This window comes from Gordionus sp. m RMFG-2023, chromosome 1, assembly GCF_954871325.1.
Source record: "Gordionus sp. m RMFG-2023 chromosome 1, tfGorSpeb1-WG-v2, whole genome shotgun sequence".
NCBI classification, from domain to species: domain Eukaryota; kingdom Metazoa; phylum Nematomorpha; class Gordioida; order Chordodea; family Parachordodidae; genus Gordionus; species Gordionus sp. m RMFG-2023.
In genome coordinates this window covers 8,451,683-8,472,863 of record NC_088775.1, presented here as the reverse complement: position 1 = coordinate 8,472,863, position 21,181 = coordinate 8,451,683, and the positions used below count along the sequence as shown (strand labels likewise).

General features: G+C 29.7%; 1 protein-coding gene and 2 long non-coding RNA genes across 5 annotated transcripts; 1 reads left to right on the top strand and 2 right to left on the bottom strand.

Annotated features, from left to right (window-relative positions):
- Positions 1–251: 251 nt before the first annotated feature.
- LOC135931852 (uncharacterized) lies at positions 252–6,568 on the bottom strand. Its single transcript, XR_010573183.1, has 3 exons — positions 5,886–6,568; positions 1,287–1,483; positions 252–993 (listed from the first exon to the last, which is right to left on the bottom strand). It is a non-coding gene; the product is annotated as an uncharacterized LOC135931852 (long non-coding RNA).
- A 9,785-nt stretch (positions 6,569–16,353) lies between these two features.
- On the top strand, positions 16,354–17,234 carry LOC135931191 (uncharacterized). The gene is made up of 2 exons (XM_065468132.1): positions 16,354–16,557; positions 16,626–17,234. The coding sequence occupies exons 1-2, from the start codon at positions 16,354–16,356 to the stop codon at positions 17,232–17,234; spliced, it is 813 nt and encodes a 270-aa protein (XP_065324204.1).
- Positions 17,235–18,424: 1,190 nt separating this feature from the next.
- LOC135931855 (uncharacterized) lies at positions 18,425–19,698 on the bottom strand. Of its 3 annotated transcripts, none has more exons than XR_010573186.1 (4): positions 19,581–19,698; positions 18,918–19,520; positions 18,771–18,881; positions 18,425–18,633 (listed from the first exon to the last, which is right to left on the bottom strand). It is a non-coding gene; the product is annotated as an uncharacterized LOC135931855 (long non-coding RNA). The 3 variants fall into 3 exon arrangements; XR_010573187.1 differs by having other exon boundaries at positions 19,661–19,676; XR_010573185.1 differs by lacking the exon at positions 19,581–19,698 and having other exon boundaries at positions 18,918–19,535.
- Positions 19,699–21,181: the final 1,483 nt, after the last annotated feature.

Genomic DNA, 21,181 nt, shown 5'->3' with positions numbered 1-21,181 from the left:
ATTTATTATTGAATCAGTTCAGGGGCGTCACTAAATTTTACAGTCTCAGGGGGATCAACTAAAAATTATATTATACTTTTTTAATTGAAATTTGCAAACTCTGAACAATTATTTTGAATTTCATATTTTCTCATTTATTCTGTATACAAATAATGAAAGTAAAACAATACAAGTCTAAAGACATAATCTCAATTGTGACAAAAAATATATAAATAAACAAAATAATATGGATAAAAATAGTTATAGCGCTAATAAAAAAACCACATTCAAAAAATTTGATTAAATAATTATTTATTTATATATATATTTATAAATCTCTCTTTCACCACAACTCTTCCTTTACAAAAATCCCTTCCTTCTCCAACACAAACTCGAGTTCTGAGTCAGATACGGCATACTCCAACTAATCTAAAACTTCTTTCGTCAGATAGGTGGCAGACAACTCTTTTCCCGACCCATTATCAATTTCACTCACCCCTCTTGACCCAATCCTCCGGGTGCGGGGTCATCCCACGTTCCTCTGTCTACTTTTAGGTCCCATTTGGCTACTCCACCCGACTCTCGTTCCTACCGGTTCTAATTCCCTCCAGTATCTGACACGGCTTCGTGCTGCTATGTTGACATACATGCCACTTCTTCGGATATCTCGACTGAGGACTCGTGTTCTCTAGTCATTCCACGAAAGCCTGACATTGATGCTTTAGGTCTTTCTGCCTTCTCGGCTATTTACTCGCTGACGCATGGTTTCCTGTCATTCCCCGAACACCCGACATCGATGCTCACGGTCTTTCATCATTTGCCCTCTTTTGGGGATATCGGCTTATAACGTGCCCCTCTTTACCGCAATGGTAGCACCGACGGTGTTCAACCTGGGGCTGGGGCATTCTTCTAGTTTGCATTCCTGGCCGCCCCCAACGATCCGGTGGCTGCCTTGATCTTATGATAAAATGTATCTCGAAATATTCCAATATCCAGTTGCGACTCATATCCAACCTAAATTTGAGGCTTAATAGTTTGTAACTTTTATATATTCATACCTTATTTCCCTTTTCAATTCTGACTTGTACAATATGATTTTATTCGAAATAATCTATTCTTTTACAATTGACACTTCACCTTACTATTCTAATTTACAATTCAGCCCCTCTGGCTCTTATAACTTACTCCCTATTCTCTTTTTCCTTTTTCTTTTTCTCTTTTTTTACCACATAATTTATATCCTAATTAAATTTCAAACCCTTATAACCTAACTCATGTGTAATTATCAACAAAAATATTTTCTTTACCTTTTCATATCTTTATATTATAATATTTTTTCACAGCAATCCATTTTTTTCTTCTTTTTTTTAGGAATTAGTTAATCGAGGAAGTTTACCCATATGGTGGACGTTTAAGTTGAGGATTCGTTAATCGAGCAATTAGTTTACCTGTGTGTCGGATCTTTAAGTTAAGGAATTGGTTAAGCGTCGCATTAGGAAATTATCTTTAGGGGATATATTTTGAGAATAAGTGATAGGTACTGTGAATAAGGAATTAATTTGTTAAATACCATAAAAACGGATGTATATGTGTATTATGGGATTATTGACTATATTAGTAATAATATATGTTTGGGTTATGAGGGTCAGATATCCGTTGTCTAAAATTGAAAAAATATTGGCTTATTTAAAAGAAAATATTTATTTTTCAAATGTTGGTTTTTTGAATGCATATCAGCAGCTTTGTGTATTACCGGTAAAGAAATTATTAACTATTATTACACCTAAGGGATTGTTTGCATTTAGATTGATATTTAAACTTAGTGTATCGGCTCCACAATGGCGGCCGTTTTTAAAGGAATGGGGGGGGTTACAATATGGACGATTTCTTGGTGACTATAAGAACTCCCGAACAGCTTGAACGAAGATTGGAGTAAGTATTTAGGAGAATAAAAGAAAAGGATTTCGGGCGAGTACGGAGAAAGGTGTGTTGGGAGTGATTGAGGTGACATATCTTGGACACAAAATTATGGGAAAAGAGGTAAGACCCTTAGACATGAATATGACAGGAATTACCATGATGAGAGTCAATAATAAAGCCAAAGTGCAGGTCTTTTTGGGAATGGTCAATTATTCTCATCGGTTCATGGAGGGATTTGCTCAGATAGCAGTGCCATTATATTAATTGCTGAAGAAAGGAGACAAATTTGAATGGACAGATGAACAAGAAGCGACCTTTAAGGATTTGAAATGCTGGAAAGCAATCTATTTTAGCTTGCTTTAATGATAAATTGGAGATTTTATAGGCTGTGGACGCGTCTAATAAAGATATACGAGGAGCTTTGTTGCATTGTATTGATGAATTAGAAAGGCCCAGTTATTTTTCTCAAAAATATTTAGAGCAGAAGAGAACAGGTATTCCGTTATTAAGCAAGAAGCGTTAGCCATCATTTCTGGATTAACAAATGTCGAGAATATCTAATTGGACGCAGGTTTGTTATTTACATAAAACGGACAAAAAGGAATTAATGCTATCGCCCCTGTTACAAAGATATTTAATGCTAGTGGGAAGTTTTGGCTTGCAAGTGAAATATCGACGAGGGAGAGAAAATTATTTACCTGACATTTTATCTAGATGTGAAGTTGGGGAGGATTTTGGGGAGAAGAAACAGGAAGAATGAGGCGAGAAAAATGAGTAAGTACTGATTAGAATGATGGCCGGAATATCCAGAGGTGGGCCGGTGACATGGAAATAAATTAAATGGGTGACTAAAAGATCGCGAACTGAGACGAATCAAAGCATGCCTAAAAGGATGGAAGATGTAGATGGAGATAAAATGTACAAATATAGAGAAAAGGAGTTGCAATAATAGATGAATGTCTAGAACGAGGAAATCGGAGTGTTATACCGTTCAAGAGGGAAGCAGTGATGGCAATAATTTATGCTGGACATTAGGGAAAGGAGAGAATGAAAGAAAGGGGACATGAATATGTGTGTGGCCGGGAATGAATAAAGTGATTGAAAATATCAGCCGAGCGTGTGTCAGATGTGGGCTCCGAAGCCTCGAAAGGACAAGGGAAAGTGTAAGTGTGTGGCCGAAGCCTACAAAGCCTTGAGAGCGCATACAACTGGATTTCTTTGACTTAGAAAGATAAGTATTATTACTCATTATGAACGCTTATTTAAAGTTGGTGGAGATGAGGAAGTAAGAGGATTAATAACTCAAGTAGTGATAAAAACATTGAAAAATCTATTGGATATATTCGGAGTCGCTATAGCAATAGTATCGGATAGAGGTCCAGCTATTATTAGTCGATAGTTCAAAGTCTCTTGTGCGGAAACTGGAACACAGGCAGAGTGAATGGTCGCTGTAGTCAAAAATTGGTTGAGGAAATCAAAGGATGGAGGCGGAGAGAAGTGAGTGACAGTGGCGTATTACAATAACAGTAAAAAGGAGAGTAGCAATGGCCAGCAGAGAGGTTTTTAGAAAGGAGAACCAGAATTTGGTTGGATTTTTCTTAGACCAGCAATCCAAAGAAGGGAGCTGACCGAGACAAAGAATGAATCTGAATTTATGATAGGGCACAGTATAGGCGAGAATATTTGGTGGTCACAAAAAATGGGAGTCCGGGGTGATTTTATAAAATATGGGACGCAAAGTAAGTAGAGTAGAGTTTGACCTACGAAAGGATCAGCCCCAAGATAGAGCCCGAAAGGTTGAGGGAGGTTTCAAGGAATGTGAGGGGTCAATTAGTAAATCATGATAGGTAATATATATAATGGTAAATATGCGGTAATAAAAAAAAAGGTATCATGTATTTATTATTATAGTTAATTAAAGGAATAATCTTTCCTATGAGTGAGTATTATCCATAGGATCCTATCTTAATGGGAACATTTTGAGAGTATTATCAGATTTTAAAAAATTTTGTTTTTGCAAAATAATTGGGGGGTTATAGGGTATGTATTTCTGAAACTCTTGAATAATTGAGATCTGGAACTCTTAAAGTGATTGAGAGTTTCGGGTGTGTATTTTCTTTATTGCACAAACTAATCGAGAGATACATGGTATAATGTTTGAAGATTTTTAAGCTAATTTGGGAGTTATGTAATATGTGATTTTGGATTTTATGATATTAAGTAGAAATCATGGGGTTCCTATTTTTGGAAATTCTTAAACTAATATTTGTCTTAAATATTCACAAACAAATTGAAGGGGTATATACATATTTTAAATAAAGGGGAGATTATGAACGTGCTTCAATCCAACTGGGTAAGTTTGAAAAATAATGAGGGGTAGAAGTGGCAAATGTAAATACGAGGAAGTTTTTGTTTAAAAAAAGTTTTTACGTGATACGTGATAAAAGCGTTTTCGCCCTCTGGTTGTGGATACAACAGAGCTACGCTAGGTTTTCCTCAAAAATCCATCAAACTGGATAGTTAATTAAGGGGAAAAAAATGAGGAGCCCTTCACACGTTTGTGGGCAAGTCGCACGTACTTGTACGCGCAACAGTCCGAGAACTGTTGCTTAAACGTCTATAGGCTAATAAACAAAAAGAAATGGGCAAAACAAAAGCCTATACCCATGAACTGCCAAAATAATTTAATTACTTTAAGGGTGGGTGGTGGCTAATTTTAAGTTTAACATCTAATGTAAGCCTTGATATTTACTAACAATAATTGAGAATGTGTTCATATCAATTGAGATTAGAATTTATTCATGAAAATAAGGAAAAGCTAAATGGGTTTACCGCAAATTGTTTAAATAGGTGAAGATTCCAGTGAATAGGCAAAAACTAGTCAGTAATCGGTTGATGACTATCCAGCAACGAACACCACACAACAAAGGTTTTTTTTTCTTTTTCCAGAGAAACAAAATACTCTATGGAGTGATAGATAGATTATATAGCGAAAAAGGTCTTTGATAATGATAAAGATATGAGAGAAAGGAAACTATGACGCATAAATAGGAACCAGCTCTGTAAGTTTTAGGAAATGGAAAAGTAATTGTTGGCCAGGATTAACAAAAGGCATTATGGCTTGATTGTTATATGATAGTCTATCACTCACGGAAAGACTCTACCAACAAAACATATTTACAAACCTCGCCACCCCCCTGTCGACTGGTTTCTCCATAAATGAAATAACAAGTAGACAAAGACTAAGAAAAAAACACTAAGAAAAAGAAAAATAAGTTAAGGAGACAGCTGGTGCTGAACAAATTTGATTTTAATTAATTTTCATAAATGTAGTGATAAATTTAACTTTTGTTAATTTCGTACATCTAACTAATTTTAAATTATCGAAATAAAATTTGGCAAACGAAAGGAACGGGAGAGAAAAGGGTAATAAATCATAGAACTAGCGAAAGAAGCAGGAAAAAGAAGAAAGTAAAGATAAAATTAGATTTTAGAGAAGTAAGGATGATATACCAAAAGTTTATTGTTTATTTAAAGAGAAAAAGTATGGAAAAGAGTAATAAATCATAGAAGTAGGGAAAGATATTAGGAAAGTTAAGATAAAATTAGAATCTAGAGAATTAAGGATGATATGCTAAAAGTTTATTACTTATTGTAAAAAAAAGTATAAAAGGGACATGGAAAATAATTTTTTTTAGAAAATTAAATTGGAAGAAAAAGGGATAGATGTGAAAAATATTTTAATATATTCTAATATAAAGATACGAAAAGGTAAAGAAAATATTATTTTTGATAATTACTCATGAATAAGGGTTTGAAATTTAATTAGGATATAAATTATGTGGTAAAAAAGAGAAAAAAAGAGTAGGTAAGTAAGTTATAATAGCGAGAGGGACTGAATTGTAAATTAGAATATTATTTCGAATATAAATCTTGTAAGTCAGAATTGAAAGGGGAATAAAGGTAAATATACAAATGTTACATACTATTAAGCCTCAAATTTAGGTTGGATATAAGTGAAGCTGAATCGAAGATTTAGATATATATTATATCATAAGACCAAGGCAGACACTTGAGGGGCGGCCAGGAATACAAACAGGTTGATCCCAGTTGGTGTTACCATTGCGGGAAAGAGGAACACGTTATAAGCCGATGTCCCCAAAGGAGGGTAAATGATGAGGGGCTGCGATCATCGAAGTCGGGCGTTCGGGGAATGAGAGAAAACTATGAGTCAACGAGTAGAATAGCCGGGAAGACGGAAGGGCCGAAAGTATCAACATCGGGTGTTCGTGGAATGACTGGAGAACACGAGTCCCCAAGCGAGATCCGAAGAGGTGGCATGGACGTCCATGACATCGTGAAGCCGTGACTGATACTGAAGGTAATTGGAACCGAGAGGAACGAGAGTCGGGAGGAGTAGCCAAAGAGGACCCAAAAGTGGAGAGAGGAACGTGGGAAGACCCCACACCCGCATATTTGGATCAAGAGTTGTGAGTGAAATTGATAATTGGCCGGGAAATGAGTTGTCGGCCATCTATCTGACGGAAGAAATTGTAGATTGGTTGGAGTATGCCGTATCTGTCTCGGAACTCGAATTTGTGCTGGGAGAGGACAAGGGATTTTTGTAAAGAATTATATAACAAATTTTTTTGAATATATTGTTTTCTTATTAGCGCTATAACTATTTTTATCAATATTATTTTATTTTTTTTTGTCGCAATTGAGATTATGTCGTCATGTTAGTATTATTAATCAATCTATATTTGTTTGTCATAATAGATATAAAATGAGAAAAAAACAGATTTTTTTTCTTGTGAGTATTTGTAAAAAAAATTTGGTCCATATTTGCGACAATTAGTAAAAGAAAAAAATGAATAAAGGAAAATAAAAAATAAATACATTTTTCGTAGAACAAACTACCAAAGTGAATAAAAGAATATAAACCGAAGAGAAACCACCGATTCCACTTTAAAATAAATTATTTCCATTTTAACATAGTCTACCCCTTTTAGATATACAATTATAAGTTTCATATTGTAATTTGAATGTTAGTAAGAATCTAGAGTAATATATTTTATAATAATATAAAATAATTGCTTGTTATATTCATAAAATCAAACCAAATAATATCCAATTATATATTATTTAATAGGATAAAAAAATGAGCATTGTTCTGATAAGCAAATATGACTAAAAACAATTATATTCTAGTCAATATAGGGTTAAGGCCAGATGTCAGCTAAGGTTCGTTTTCACACATATGAGTTGAATAAAGTTGTTATAACCATTTACATAATAATAGTACATGCGTTTCTTTATTTTACTTATTCCCCAATATTTTACACTCATAAATATAAATTTTTATATCAAACAATGTACGATTTGTATCCACAAAAATAACTGTATTTTATTTGAAATAAAAGAAAAAATCTAAAATAACTTTAGAATATGAAGCTTGATAGGTAATTTTTTTGAAGTTTGAAACGAATCATTTATATATATATATTCATTTTAATATTTATAAAATGACTTATTTTAAAAAATTATTTTAAATTTTATCTTTTTAAAATAGATAGTTTATAATTAAATTAGGTTAAAATGGGCATGAAAATGAATATCAAAAGTTTCAAGCGAGCAATTTCACATCAACGTGCCTAATATGTAACAATGTTAAAGCCTTTTTGACTTTTTTCGACTTACACTATATTAGAAATAAATCATTTAAAGAGTTATTATTTTCAAAAAGGCGTTATAGATCAATTAGCTATCTCCCATTAAGAAAAGTAACTATCTCATTCTATCAAAAAATAATTTTCTCAGAAATATACGTATTAATATATTTTAATTTTCTTGGTTATTTTGGAAAACATATGGCGCAATAAATGGTAATTTAGCTAATTATTTAATTCTTCTTTTATGATAATTTTTTTAAAAATGGCCTTAAAAAACTATAAATCGAGAGCGCTTAATTGTATTTAATGTATTGTTTTTAATTAAAATAATGTCTTTATCTTCACTTTTCATCTTAGTTATCCAAGATTTATCAAAAAATACCCTTTAAATCAATCATGATTACCCCAAGTTACATGTTAATACCGTGAAAAATGTAGCGCGAGTGCATTACCTGAAATGTCGATTACCAGGAAAAAAATTCGGAAAAATAATACCGCGGATACATCTTCGCGAATATATTTTAGCGAAAATATTATAGTGAATGTATTACCACGAAAGCTTTATCGCGAATGCTTTAACATGAAAATAATATCATGAATGTATTATCGCGAATATATTACCTCATTTAAATTATTGCGAACGCATTTCTGCAATTACATTTCAGTCAAAATATTACCACAAATGTATTATCGCAATTATATCGGACTTTAGACAATGAAGATTTAAAAATAGTCCTGACGACTGGCTCGAGTCTATGAAATTTTTTTTATAAAATTGGGCTTGGAAATTTTATTTTATTTTTTACATTTTCTATTATCCGTTTTAATTAAAATTTGAAGATCTTTTATAGATATTCTGTGAAACATAATATAGTATCTGGATGGACTTTCATATATAATGGAGTCAGGAAAATAGGCCTGAAGACTGGCTCGGGTTTAAAAACAATTTATTTTTTCATATTATCGTATATTCTGGACTTTAATATAATTATAATTAGAGAACTGCCAAAGTAGGTTTGGCTCTATCCGGTCCTTGAGCTGAGCCGGCCCTATTTTTTAAAAAAATTTGGGTTCGGGGTGGGTTGATCCTGATATTTTTTAAAAAAATCTGGCCGAGTCGGGCTTTGGAAAAATTTTATGTTGAATCATATATCAAAAAAAGGCGCTAATATTTTTTATGTTGTAAAAACTAGGCGCCATATGACCAAATTTTTTTATTTTGGGTGTGAAATTTTTAAAAAAATTTAAATTATAATTTAATAAAAATAATTTAAATAAAAAATTCAGGCCGGTAAAACCTTTTTGAAAAAATTTCGGGTCGGTCCTGGCTTGAAAAATTATGCTAGATGTAGATCACTAATTATAATATAAATTCATAAAATAAATAATAAAAATTCAATTAAACTGGGTGTGTTAAATAGGTTAGAATTAGCAGTAAAAAGGTTAAAGAATTTATTTGAAAAAAAAAGATTTCAGCATAAAATAGTTTCAAAAAAATGGGGGGGGGGGGCTATGAGAATAATTTATTTTGAAGTGGAAACGGTGGTTTTTCTTCGGTTTATATTCTTATAATTTACTTTGGTAGTTTGCTCTACAAAAAATATATTTATGTTTTATCTTTATTTTTATTATCCTTTATTCTTCCTACTAATTGGCACTAATATGGACCAAAAACAATTATACAAATATTTAGAAGAAAAATAATTTTCTTTATTTCGTTTCTCAATTTTATATCTATTACTATAAATAAATATAGATTGATGACTTTTTTAATACAAAATATTTATCCATTAACTACAATATTAAATATTTTCGATTACGAATATAAAAAAAATATTTGTCTAAAGAATTAAAATACAAGTGATAAAAAAGGTTAACCTCAATTGATATGGTTTTTAAACACAAGGCAATATAATTCTTAGCAACCTAAAGGTCATTAAACCAATATAACGTTGTGTTAACTTTTAGGCAATGTTTTATAGAATTGACTAATAAGGAAAAATTTGAAGGCCAAAACAAATCATAATTATTGTAGAAGAGAATATAAACGACTAATCCAAATCATAAAATTATATGGTAAGGCCTAGATGACATTATGGTAACTAGATAAGTAATCGAGAAAATTATTGTAAAATATTAAATTTCTAAAAGATCATGTACCACTTCTAATGATATATTAACGACTAGACAGTTATTGATGATCTAAATTATGCAATCAAATGTTCTCAGCAGTAGGAGTAATAATATTAAATTACATAGCCACACAAATAATAGGTGCTGGTTAATTTGTAGTCAGTGCCAAAACAAAAACACTAAAATTTTAGAAGAAATCATTATAAAAATATATTGAAGCCTTGAGTTATTTGGATGGTAAGAATGCCATATTAGAAATAATTCATTCTGGAACATAAAATAAGGACCAGAGTGATAAGATAAAAGCGACTAAGATTTTATATGTTATTGTAGCACCACATCTAGTTGGTACATTATATCATAAAATAATAGTAGTTTGTAATAATATCAAAAATATACTCGTATTAAAAATTTAACTCAAAGTTTTACGAAGAAGGAAAAAATAGCTTTCACATAAAAGAAAGAGAAGGAAGAAATAGCTTTCACATAAAAGAAAGAGAAGGAAAAAATAGCTTTCACATAAAAGAAAGAGAAGGAAGAAATAGCTTTCACATAAAAGAAAGAGAAGGAAAAAATAGCTTTCACATAAAAGAAAGAGAAGGAAAAAAGGATATCTAATTAAATTGCATCTATTGTGGGATGAATGCAAATTTTAACTTATATTTATTATCAAAAGCATTGATTAGTAAGGTTTATTAAAATATTAACTGTAATAAATTCTATAACTGTCAAATATATCTGTAAATGTGGCATTCCTAATATTTTATAATAAATTCAATTTAATAGAGGACTAATAACTATATGTCTATTTGCTTTTTATAAAGAAATTTTAGTTGTTTGGACCTTGGAAATATTCTTAAGAAGAGGCATGTTAATTAAACTTAAAAATGAATAATATAATTGATAAGTGATTTTGAACTTTGCTATTTACAATATTATTAAATTTGTTAACATTCAAATAATGAATCATTATATATATTTAATTATAAGGTTATAAAATAATTTAAATAATAAAAATCAATTAAGCTTCACCTGTTAATGCTAAATTAATATTTAGACATTATGAGTGAAATTGATATTTTATTTTTAACAAAGAATTTAATTACAAGCTGACATAGTGAAAATAAAATTTATATGTATTATATCTAATCTAATATTTAAAATAGCACTAATAGTCTTATTAAAAAATCAACTCTATATACAATACTTAATAGAATTATAAATCAGGGGGCTATAAAATAATTTTATTTTATTTCAGGGGGATATAAGGAAGCTATTAAAAAATAATTTCGCTTCAGGGGGCTATTCAAATTTTTCATGGGTCTCGAGCCATTTAGAGCTACTCCCTCCCCCATACAGTGACGCTACTGCATCAGTTCAATCATTGCCATACCCACCTAAATATCTTATTCACCATTTCAGGAGATTAATCATTCACATACCTTGAAAATACATTATATTATCTACGCAATTTATTATTTATTATCCTCACACTTATTAGAAGCTACTACATCAATAATACCTTCAGATATTTCACAAAGTTATTTATTAATTTACCATGTGTTGGAATATTAACGTTACATTCATCTGTAACAATTTTATCATCTATTTTTTAAAGAGCTCCTTCCCAGATATGCCACAAATCAATTCAGAGGATCTTATAGTATCTCCTTCAGAAATGGATATGCATACACATGAAAATTTTAAGTTGCAATTAACAGCTACTATACCTCAAAAAACTTACATTTTTAATGCAACATCTTATACAACCAATAATATGAATTATATTATCGAATGTTAATAAGTTAAAAATACCTAGAAAATGGATTATAATAAAACTAATATGCAATAAAGCCCAAACTGCGTATTGCTCAATCTGCCCTATCATTTGCAATGTGCGAAAACATTTTCACTTCACTATAGGCTCAACAAATTTTTGGTATATACATTCAGTAATTAAAATACATGAAAATTCAATAGTACATATTAGTGCAGTCGAGGCCTATCTCATAGCATCAAAAAACAAGTCATTTGATAATTCAATTAGTATTAAAATATTAAATGAAAAAAAAATCGATAAATTTATAACAATATCTATATAATAAAACAAATATTTGTGAGAATAAAATTTTTAGGCAAACAAAACTTACCCTACAGAAAATCAAATTACTGAAACACTTAGCCACTTTAAATATGAAAATTTGAATCATGAGGATTTCCTGGAAATGATTCGTATTAGAATGATCAAGTACTCAGATCATTTAGAGAAGGCTATTTTAAAGAGCAAACGTAGAAAAGAAAAGCTTAAACTTTCTGACAACCTAGAAAATGGATTACAATAAAACTAATATGCAATAAAGCTAAAACTGTGTACTGCTCAATCTGCTCTTTGTTTGGTTTGCAGCTTGTTGTCAAAAACAACTGTTAAAAAAGTTATTGATGTTGTTCTTGATCAAATCAGGAATTTAATAAAAAAAAAGTAAATTGGTAACAAACGAGTTAGTTTGCAAATTGATAGTACTCAAGACATTCGCGTTTATGATCAAGCAACCATTTGCCTACGATATATATATAGTGGAAATAACAGAAAGGCTTTTAGCAATTACAAAAGTTACAAACTCTTCTGGAAAAGGATTTTTTGATATCTTAAAGTGAATGCTTTTTAAAATATGGAATACAAATGAGAAATATAATTGGAGAATCATTTCATGGTGATGCAATGATGCGAGGTGAATTTGTTAGGTTCTAAGCTCTTACTAGATAAGAGCCTCCAGGTATATTTACATATTAAATCTTTGTGATTCATACATATATTAGGATTATTGAACAGATTAGCAACTATCTTTTGTGAATAATATATAAGGATGGATGCTTGGATGAAACAGAATAATTCATCTGGACAAAATAAGTTGAGAAGGCTGCAAAAAATAGTGAGAAATGTGATGGACACAAAAAGCCCTTAGATGGATATATGATATAGATATCTTGCTCGCAATAAAGATAAGCCCTTCAATTTATAATAGAATCATTCAAGGCCAAAATCTCATAGGAGGCGCTGTCTTTGATCGATAATTTATTTTAGACTCTAAGTACAGCTATAATATATTTGGAAATTTTTAATAATGACTGTCATTATATCTTCAAAGTAAAAAAATAGATATTTTGTCAGCATGAAAAATGATAAAAGATGCTAAGTCTTCTGTATCATCGATAACTAATATATTGATTCCGTGATAAAAATGGCTTATAATTTAATTGAAACACTAGCCCTTAGATGGATAAATGGTATAGATATCTTGCTCCCAATAAAGATAAGCCCTTCAATTTATAATAGAATTATTCAAGGCCAAAATCTCATAGAAGGCGCTGTCTTTGATCTATAATTTATTTTAGACTCTAAGTACAGCTATAATATATGTGGAAATTTTTAATAAAATAGAGAGCTTATTTTGAATGAGCAATATTTGCATCCAAGGCATTTTGATGAAATAAATAGTAAAGGTATTTCTGTGGACAAATTAACACAACTGGCAAATATATTGAGTGTTAAATTACATTACGGATTGGTCAAAGACATTTTTTTTAGAAAGCTATACATACAAAACTCGTTTAAAACTTTTGCAAATTTCACAAAATTTAGATAATATATTTTTGCAAAATTTTTAATTTTCTATTTATGAAAAAGAATTACTTCGATAAAGTTTGGAAAGTTTTAGAATTAAAATTTTTTTAAATAATTTTACATAAACCAGACCAACGAAATAAAATAAATTTTAAATATCGGGCAGGCAACCTAAACAAATTTTTAGAAATAAATGAGCCGAATTTATTTTAAAAAAAACCATGAGCGGATGAATAGGTGAATATTAGGAGGGTCAAAAATTTTGGAATTTCAGACCTCTAACTCTTATATTACAAATCTAAACTAATGTAAAAATATCTAGGAAAGTTTTAGTGTTAAGATTAGGTTGGCATTAAGGCTAAAAAAAATATACCACCTGACTAGATGGTGTATGATTGGGGCTGTTAATTTGTAGCAGACTTCCTTAAGAGATAATATGATTTATTTTTGGAACTTTATTTATTAATGAGATAAAGTGATCATAATTGTAATAATTTTTTTAAGTTTAAATATATAAGATTAAAAAAATAAAGAGTGTTAATATAAAATTATAATATTAAAATAGTATATAATTAATAATATATATGAGTATATAATGTCGAATGCACAAAATTTAATTTTTAAATTTATTTTTTAAAATTCTGGTGTATATCTTTAACTTTCAATGATCAGGATTCTTGGAATTGAATGAAAAGTTACAATAAAAGGTACAAATAACATATATATATATTCTAACACAACAAAAAACATATAAATATTAACTAGAGCTTTCCTAGAATATATCGTGATCAAAATCTACTACCATTTGGATATTGGTAACAAAAGAAATATAAATTGAAATGTTAAGATGGTTAAAGTTTTTATGTGTTACTTATTTTCGGATAACTTTTTGGAGTGCCATCTATTAGATGAATTCATTCCAGAAGCTCTATATTTAAGCTGCTGACTCTTTTGTCTAAAGATTTGTTTAACTTTGGTCCATCCTTAATTAAATTAGAATTTTTGTTAAGGATGGGATTATTCCCAACTGAATCAATAAAATGAATGTTAGGTTTTATATAGTTATTAAGAAATATCAATATAATCTTCTTTATCGTTGACAGGCACGCATATAACATTCCTACTATTTAAAAATTTATGAATATTATCAGCAACTTTTTTGCCTCTTTTGATAAGTACAATTTTGCATAAAATCATTAGGAAAAAGAGTATTAAAACAACAAATATTTCTCTGCAAATTTGGTAAGTTATCCAAAGATACCTAGATCTATTGTCCTGACTTCAAAACGTCGGAATTGGTAATAATATACATAATCTTCTGTGTAAAATTTATGTGCTATGTTTAATGAGGTTGTACATAATTTCGTTTTATGCAAAGTCATTTGTAAGTAGGAAAATACCATATTATTGAGTATGTGAGACACAAGAGCATAGCAATTCTGATTCTTTTAATATTAACTAAAACGTTGTAATTGAATGGAAATACAACTGCGTTTAGTTGATTAGCGAAGAAGAGCAAATAAATGAAGAAACTAAAATGTAACAATGATTTCGATATGGGATAGTGATAATGCGCCAAATATGTCATTCAACCTTTAGAAGTCCAGATAGAGTTTCCTGGATGTTCACTTTCGTAAATTTTGAGCAAGGGCGAAATGGTCAAACACAAAACATTTATAAAATTTACTATGAAAAACCATTAACAAATATTGATATGTTGGAGGAGAATGTACTATTATCTCCACACCTTGTATTTATCGACAACAAATCCTTAGGATCTGAAGATGAAATTAATACATTTGTAGAATTTTAGCACAAGCATTTTAAAGTTGACCACTTCACGGTTTTAATTATCAAATTCTTCGCACATTTAAAAAATATATTAAGATGAGCGCATAAATCAATAATCACAGGTGGATTATATGTCAAAATAACTCAATAAATTACCGATTAGTCCCAAAATCATAACATCATGCTTAAGACCACGCACCAAGCGCAGAGAGTGGCTTACCCCTTCAACAATACAAATAATTAAGAATCTTACAACAAATATATCCCACCATCAATTCGCAAGACATCGCAGAAGGTACATTACCCACCGCATAAGAGCTGACAAAAGACTGTTTATTGCTAACTTATCGAATTCTATCCAATTCAATTTTGATAATAATAATATTTATAAGGCCTTCCAATCTCTAAAACTACTCACCACCTTTAAAACCAATCCTTTACCAAGACTACAATTAAACAACAACAAGATTATAACTGACCCTAAGGAACAATTAGACTTATGGATAGACCACTACATGAACCTCTACAAAACGAGATGGCCTAGACCTAGATGTGACTACCCCTTCCAATCTCCCAATCAGAATTTGAACAAGTCTGATATAGTCGGTGCCATCAAACGTCTAAAAATGCATAAAGCTGCTGGAGCTGATGGAATTTTTGCAGAACTCTGGAAGATAGAGGTAGACCTAAGTGCCAGCTTACTACTTCCCCTCTTTAGGGAGATTTGGAATACGGGCAAGTTTCCTGACGAATGGATGACATCAATTATACTAAACTTCCCTAAAAATAAGTCCCCAAACTGCCTTAAAGATTACAGAGGTATTGCACTAATTCCAGTCACACTAAAAATGTTCACATACATCATATCAGTCAGGATTAAACCAATCATTAACAGATTCCTTTCTAATGCTATCACATCATACAGGAAGGGCAGAAATACTACGGAGTTTACCATGGCACTTAAGGTCATTCTGGAAAAGGCCAGAATGCATAAATCCCCCATCTTTGCCCTGATGATTGATTTAAGTCAAGCCTTTGACTCCATAAGTCAGAATAAGATATGGCCCTTGCTGGAAAACATTGGAATAGATAAACATCTGATAGCGCTAATTAAGATAATTTACGACAATCATAGCGTAGTTCCTCAGCATTTAAATATGAAGTCGCAACCTTTTAAAGCAAATAGAGGCCTCAAACAAGGATGCATCCTTTCACCGATTATTTTCTAATGTAATAATGAACGATATTCTAAATAAATCCTTTAAACAGGAATATGCACTCAACACATATTACAGTGAGCAACAACACCTCAATGATATGCACAACTCTTTAAACTTTCTATGTTATGCTGACGACGTATGTATTCTAGCCAACTCGGAATACAAATTAAGAAATATTTTATCATTATTTGTCAACAACTGTGATGGATATGGTCTAAGAGTAAACTACACAAAAACCAAACTAATCACCTCAAATACTGATGCGAGTCAAACCCCTTTAACTTTGAGGGTAATACGATAGAATTAGTGTCAGATTTTAAATACCTAGGAACCAGGATAACGTCATTAGGCCTCACCTTTTTAGATACGAAATCGAGAACGAATAATGCTAGACTCCGCTATCATCAACTGTCGAAATTATGGTCATCCAATCAAATATCAACTAATTTAAAAATAAGACTCTTCAAGTCCCTAATTATACCCATTTTTACCTACGGCCTGGAGACTTGGCAAGACTCAAAAAGTAACATCAGCACAATTCAGACTTTTATAAACAAATGCCTTAGAAGAATCACCAAAACGTATTACCCATACAACACATCAAATACAACCCTCTGGAATAGATGCGACATCCTACCAATCAATCATCTCATACCCATGAGGAGACTAGAATTACTAGGCCATAGCTTAAGACACTCGCAGGAAAATATGATATTTTCGTCCTTGAAATGGTGCCATGACGGTAGGAGGAAAACCCCTAAATACTATTGGTTGGCGAAATGTCTGAAAGATATGGACCTGATTAACCTTTCGTTTGCAGATTTCAGGGCATTTAGTAAAAACAAAAAATACCTAAAGGAACATTTACAATACATGCTAAAATATGGCCTAAATTAATATCGCAACCAATGATATATATAACTATAGATTGACGATCATGCATAAAAAAACGTCCACCTATTGAAATCAGCTGTAGCGCCATTTTGTAGCTTGTACGTTGATCAAATGCCTCAATAATGATAATAATTTTTAAAAATTTAACAATTTTACTAATAATTTTTAATGTAATTATGTAAAATAATCAAATGAATCCTAACCTCAACTGATCTTCAATTAAATTACATGGGTATTCTCTAAAATAAAAAAACTCAACATTTAATCCAATAGTAGTACATAATATCATTAAATTACTTTCACCCAGAAATTATTCAGAAACATAGATTGCTACAACATCACTGAAACAAAAATCACCAAAATTATACCCATACAAAATATTCCATACTTATATCTAATACACCCTCAAATATTCAACCAAATAAGGTCCACTGCCTATATATAATTGCCAAAAAAACTTATCACACAGATTCCTTTGACTCAGTCAAGAAAATACATCTTTCAATCATAGTTTTAAGTTAATTTATCTATTTGATTAATATTATTATAAAAATAAATTTATTTTTAAACATTCCTCAATTATTTAACCCCCAATCATTTATTAGAATATCTAATTTATTTTATACATATTAATTGCAAATATCAAAATCATTTATATTTTTATATATATTTGTTAATTTTTTTAATAAAATTAGTTTTTATAATTTTATCAAATTCACTTGATGTTTCATTAAAAATCTTATTATCCACTTATTGTTCATTTATGGAATCCTTATTATTAAATATAATAATATTTTATGATTCATATCTTATTAATAAATAAAAATGATGTACTTATATTTATTGTAGTTGCTGGTACTTTTAATTTTAGGTAAGTAATTTATACCTTAAAATAATAATCAAAATTTATACAAAAAAAGAGATCTGTATAGATATAATTAAATAAAATCTACAATACTCTAAAAGTAGATGAGGATTAATTAATTATGTTAAGAAAATAAGATTTTATAAAAAAATATCCTGTCAATTAAAAATTATTTTGGATTATGTGTTCTAGATGAAATAAGTTAAACTATCTTAAAAGATGGGTTGAGAGCTCATCTTACTTAATTTTTATTGTAATAATCATTTATAATTTTTTTTGTTTTAATTATTTCATCTTAATTATAAATGACAAATGAAAACATCTTTTATTTTTTTTTCAATAAAAACATAGTGTAATAATAACATTTTTTGCATGAGTTTAAATTATTATATAAATCATTTAAATAAGGTTTATACAATAAATATATAAAAATATAGAGTACACTTTAAAAAACAAAATGTATTTTTAACAATGTGATGATTCACATTCATATTATCTTTGATTATAAACATTCATCCTTTTTGATTCTATCATCACCTATAAAAAATAAAATATATTTACATTAGCATAGATTATATATAATATCATAATTTTTATAATATGTCTTATATAAGGCCTGTTCTTTATACAATATAATTTTTAAAAAATAAAAGAAGATATAAATATTAATTTACATGACTTATTGATTATTAAATTGTATTGCTTTTGTAAGATTTTGCCTCATACCAGTTCTCAATTCCTGGTTTCTCAAGTCAGCAAAATGAAAAAATCTAATATTTAAATATCTTTAAAAAAATAGTATAAAACTAATAAATGATTACCTTTGAACAATTAATTTTACAAGAATTTGAAAATGGCTGTAACCAATCTCATGTTCATTAATATGTTCAGTAAGATCAATAAAAATATTTGTACCAATTATTGTGGAAAAAACCAACACTTCCATTTTTTTAATAATATTTTTACGTTTAATATCATTTTGATAAGTTCTAAATGAACTTTCACAAATTCGGCATAATATAGACATACTAGATGAAGGAATCACTAACCCCCCATTATTTTTAAAATTTATGAGCATATTATTTATATTATTATCAATATATGAATCACTGACCATTGCATTAATGCAAACATCACATCGTACCTTTTTTTCTTTAATAAGTTGTTGTACTATATATCCCGAAATATAAGTTGTTACATTATCTAAATATAATGATAATTTTGGGATATGAGGATTTGTTTGGCTAAAATAATAAGATAATGCCTGGGGTATTATTGGATTTGAAATAGTTTTGATAGAATTAAAATCATCGTCATGATTATTTTGAAAATTTGAACATATTAATTGAGTATTATCTAAGGAAATGCAATTTCCTGTAATTGTAGCATATAAGATTTATAAATCCGTGCAGAATTAAGTTAAACTATATTTTAAAAAATTAAAAGGTGGGTTAGTCTTAGATTCATTTTTTAAATATAATCACCTAGTCCACATTCATAAAAAAAGTCTTATGAAAATTTAAGAATAAAAGATACTATAAAATATTATATCATAAATCGAAACCTTTAAAACTAAATTATCGTAGTAGACTTGTTTTCTATATATTAAAATTTCTTGCTGACAAATAATGGATAACCAAACTACAAAATGGCGCTACAGCTGATTACAATGTGTGGACACTTTTATAATGCATTGAATGAATGAATCGTCAATCTATAGTTATATATATCATTGATCGCAACCGTTCTTCACCTGTACCTTCTTGCGATAAATGGAATAAGTGTATTTGATAATGATAATAACCTGAACAACAACAACAGAACTTAACTTCCTTTAATAACCCACGACCTTCCTTTCTGGACACACGATATCGGCGACGATAACGATAACAATTACGAAAATATTAGCTGTATAACAGGCAATGAGAAGATAAACTGGCTATAATAATAACGCAATAAATCGGACGAACCCAAATACCATTGGCACAGAACATACAAGATCTACAGGACATACAATATTTTGGCACACCGAACAACAAACAAGGAAGAGACTCTTCATGCAAACTTAACATAAACTCTCAATATTTAACAAGATATAAGGGTTATTTTTTTGTTGCCTCACTAAATACCACTTAAGGACACAGGTACATTTTTTTATATGACATTATTTTTATTTTTTCCTTAACACTATTCTGCCGGAAACGGAACTAATACATCACCATTATTGTACTTCTTCCTTCTTCACTTTGCTAACAGGCTACATAGTGGTACCGTCCACTATAATAAAACGGGTAGACATCATGTATGGGATCTATATACTAGTGAAAATACATGATGCACGCTTCAACTCCTGGTGGGTGATGAAATTGCACTTCGTGCAATTTCTGGCGTGGTAATGAATGAATGAATGAATTTATTAAGAAAAACCACTTTAACAAATAATGACTAGCATTAAGATCCCGCATGTTAGAGGAGAATATACCATTATTTCCATACCTTCTATTTATTGACAACAAATATTGAGGGTCTGAAGATGAAATTAATATATTCGTTGATTTTATACACAACCATTTTCCAGTTGACCATTTCACGGTTTTAATTATCAAATTCTTCCCACGTTTAAAGAAGACATCAAGTTGATCGCATAAATCAATTACCACGGATGGATTATATATAAAAATAACTCCCAATAAATTATCAATGAGTCCCAAAATCAAAATAATTATCAAAGTTGCTCTTTTCCATATATAAATAAGAGCGTATATTTAACAAATTTTTTTACCCCTTCTCTAGGAATTTCTCTTAAAAAAATCCAATTAATAATTCAATATATTATTCTGTTTCTGCATATTTTTATCAGTCAAATTATTTTATATTTTTTACGGTTTAAAAAAAAGGATATCAATATCACTTAATTATAGATAAAATTTATATTATATTATGTTTTGAAAACTAATATCAATAATATACAGTGTTATTAGTATTTAATTTAACATATTAACGACTTAATTTAAACACATGCATATATAATTATAATCTTTACAAATGTACAACAAAAGAAATAATTTAATTATACATGAATGGG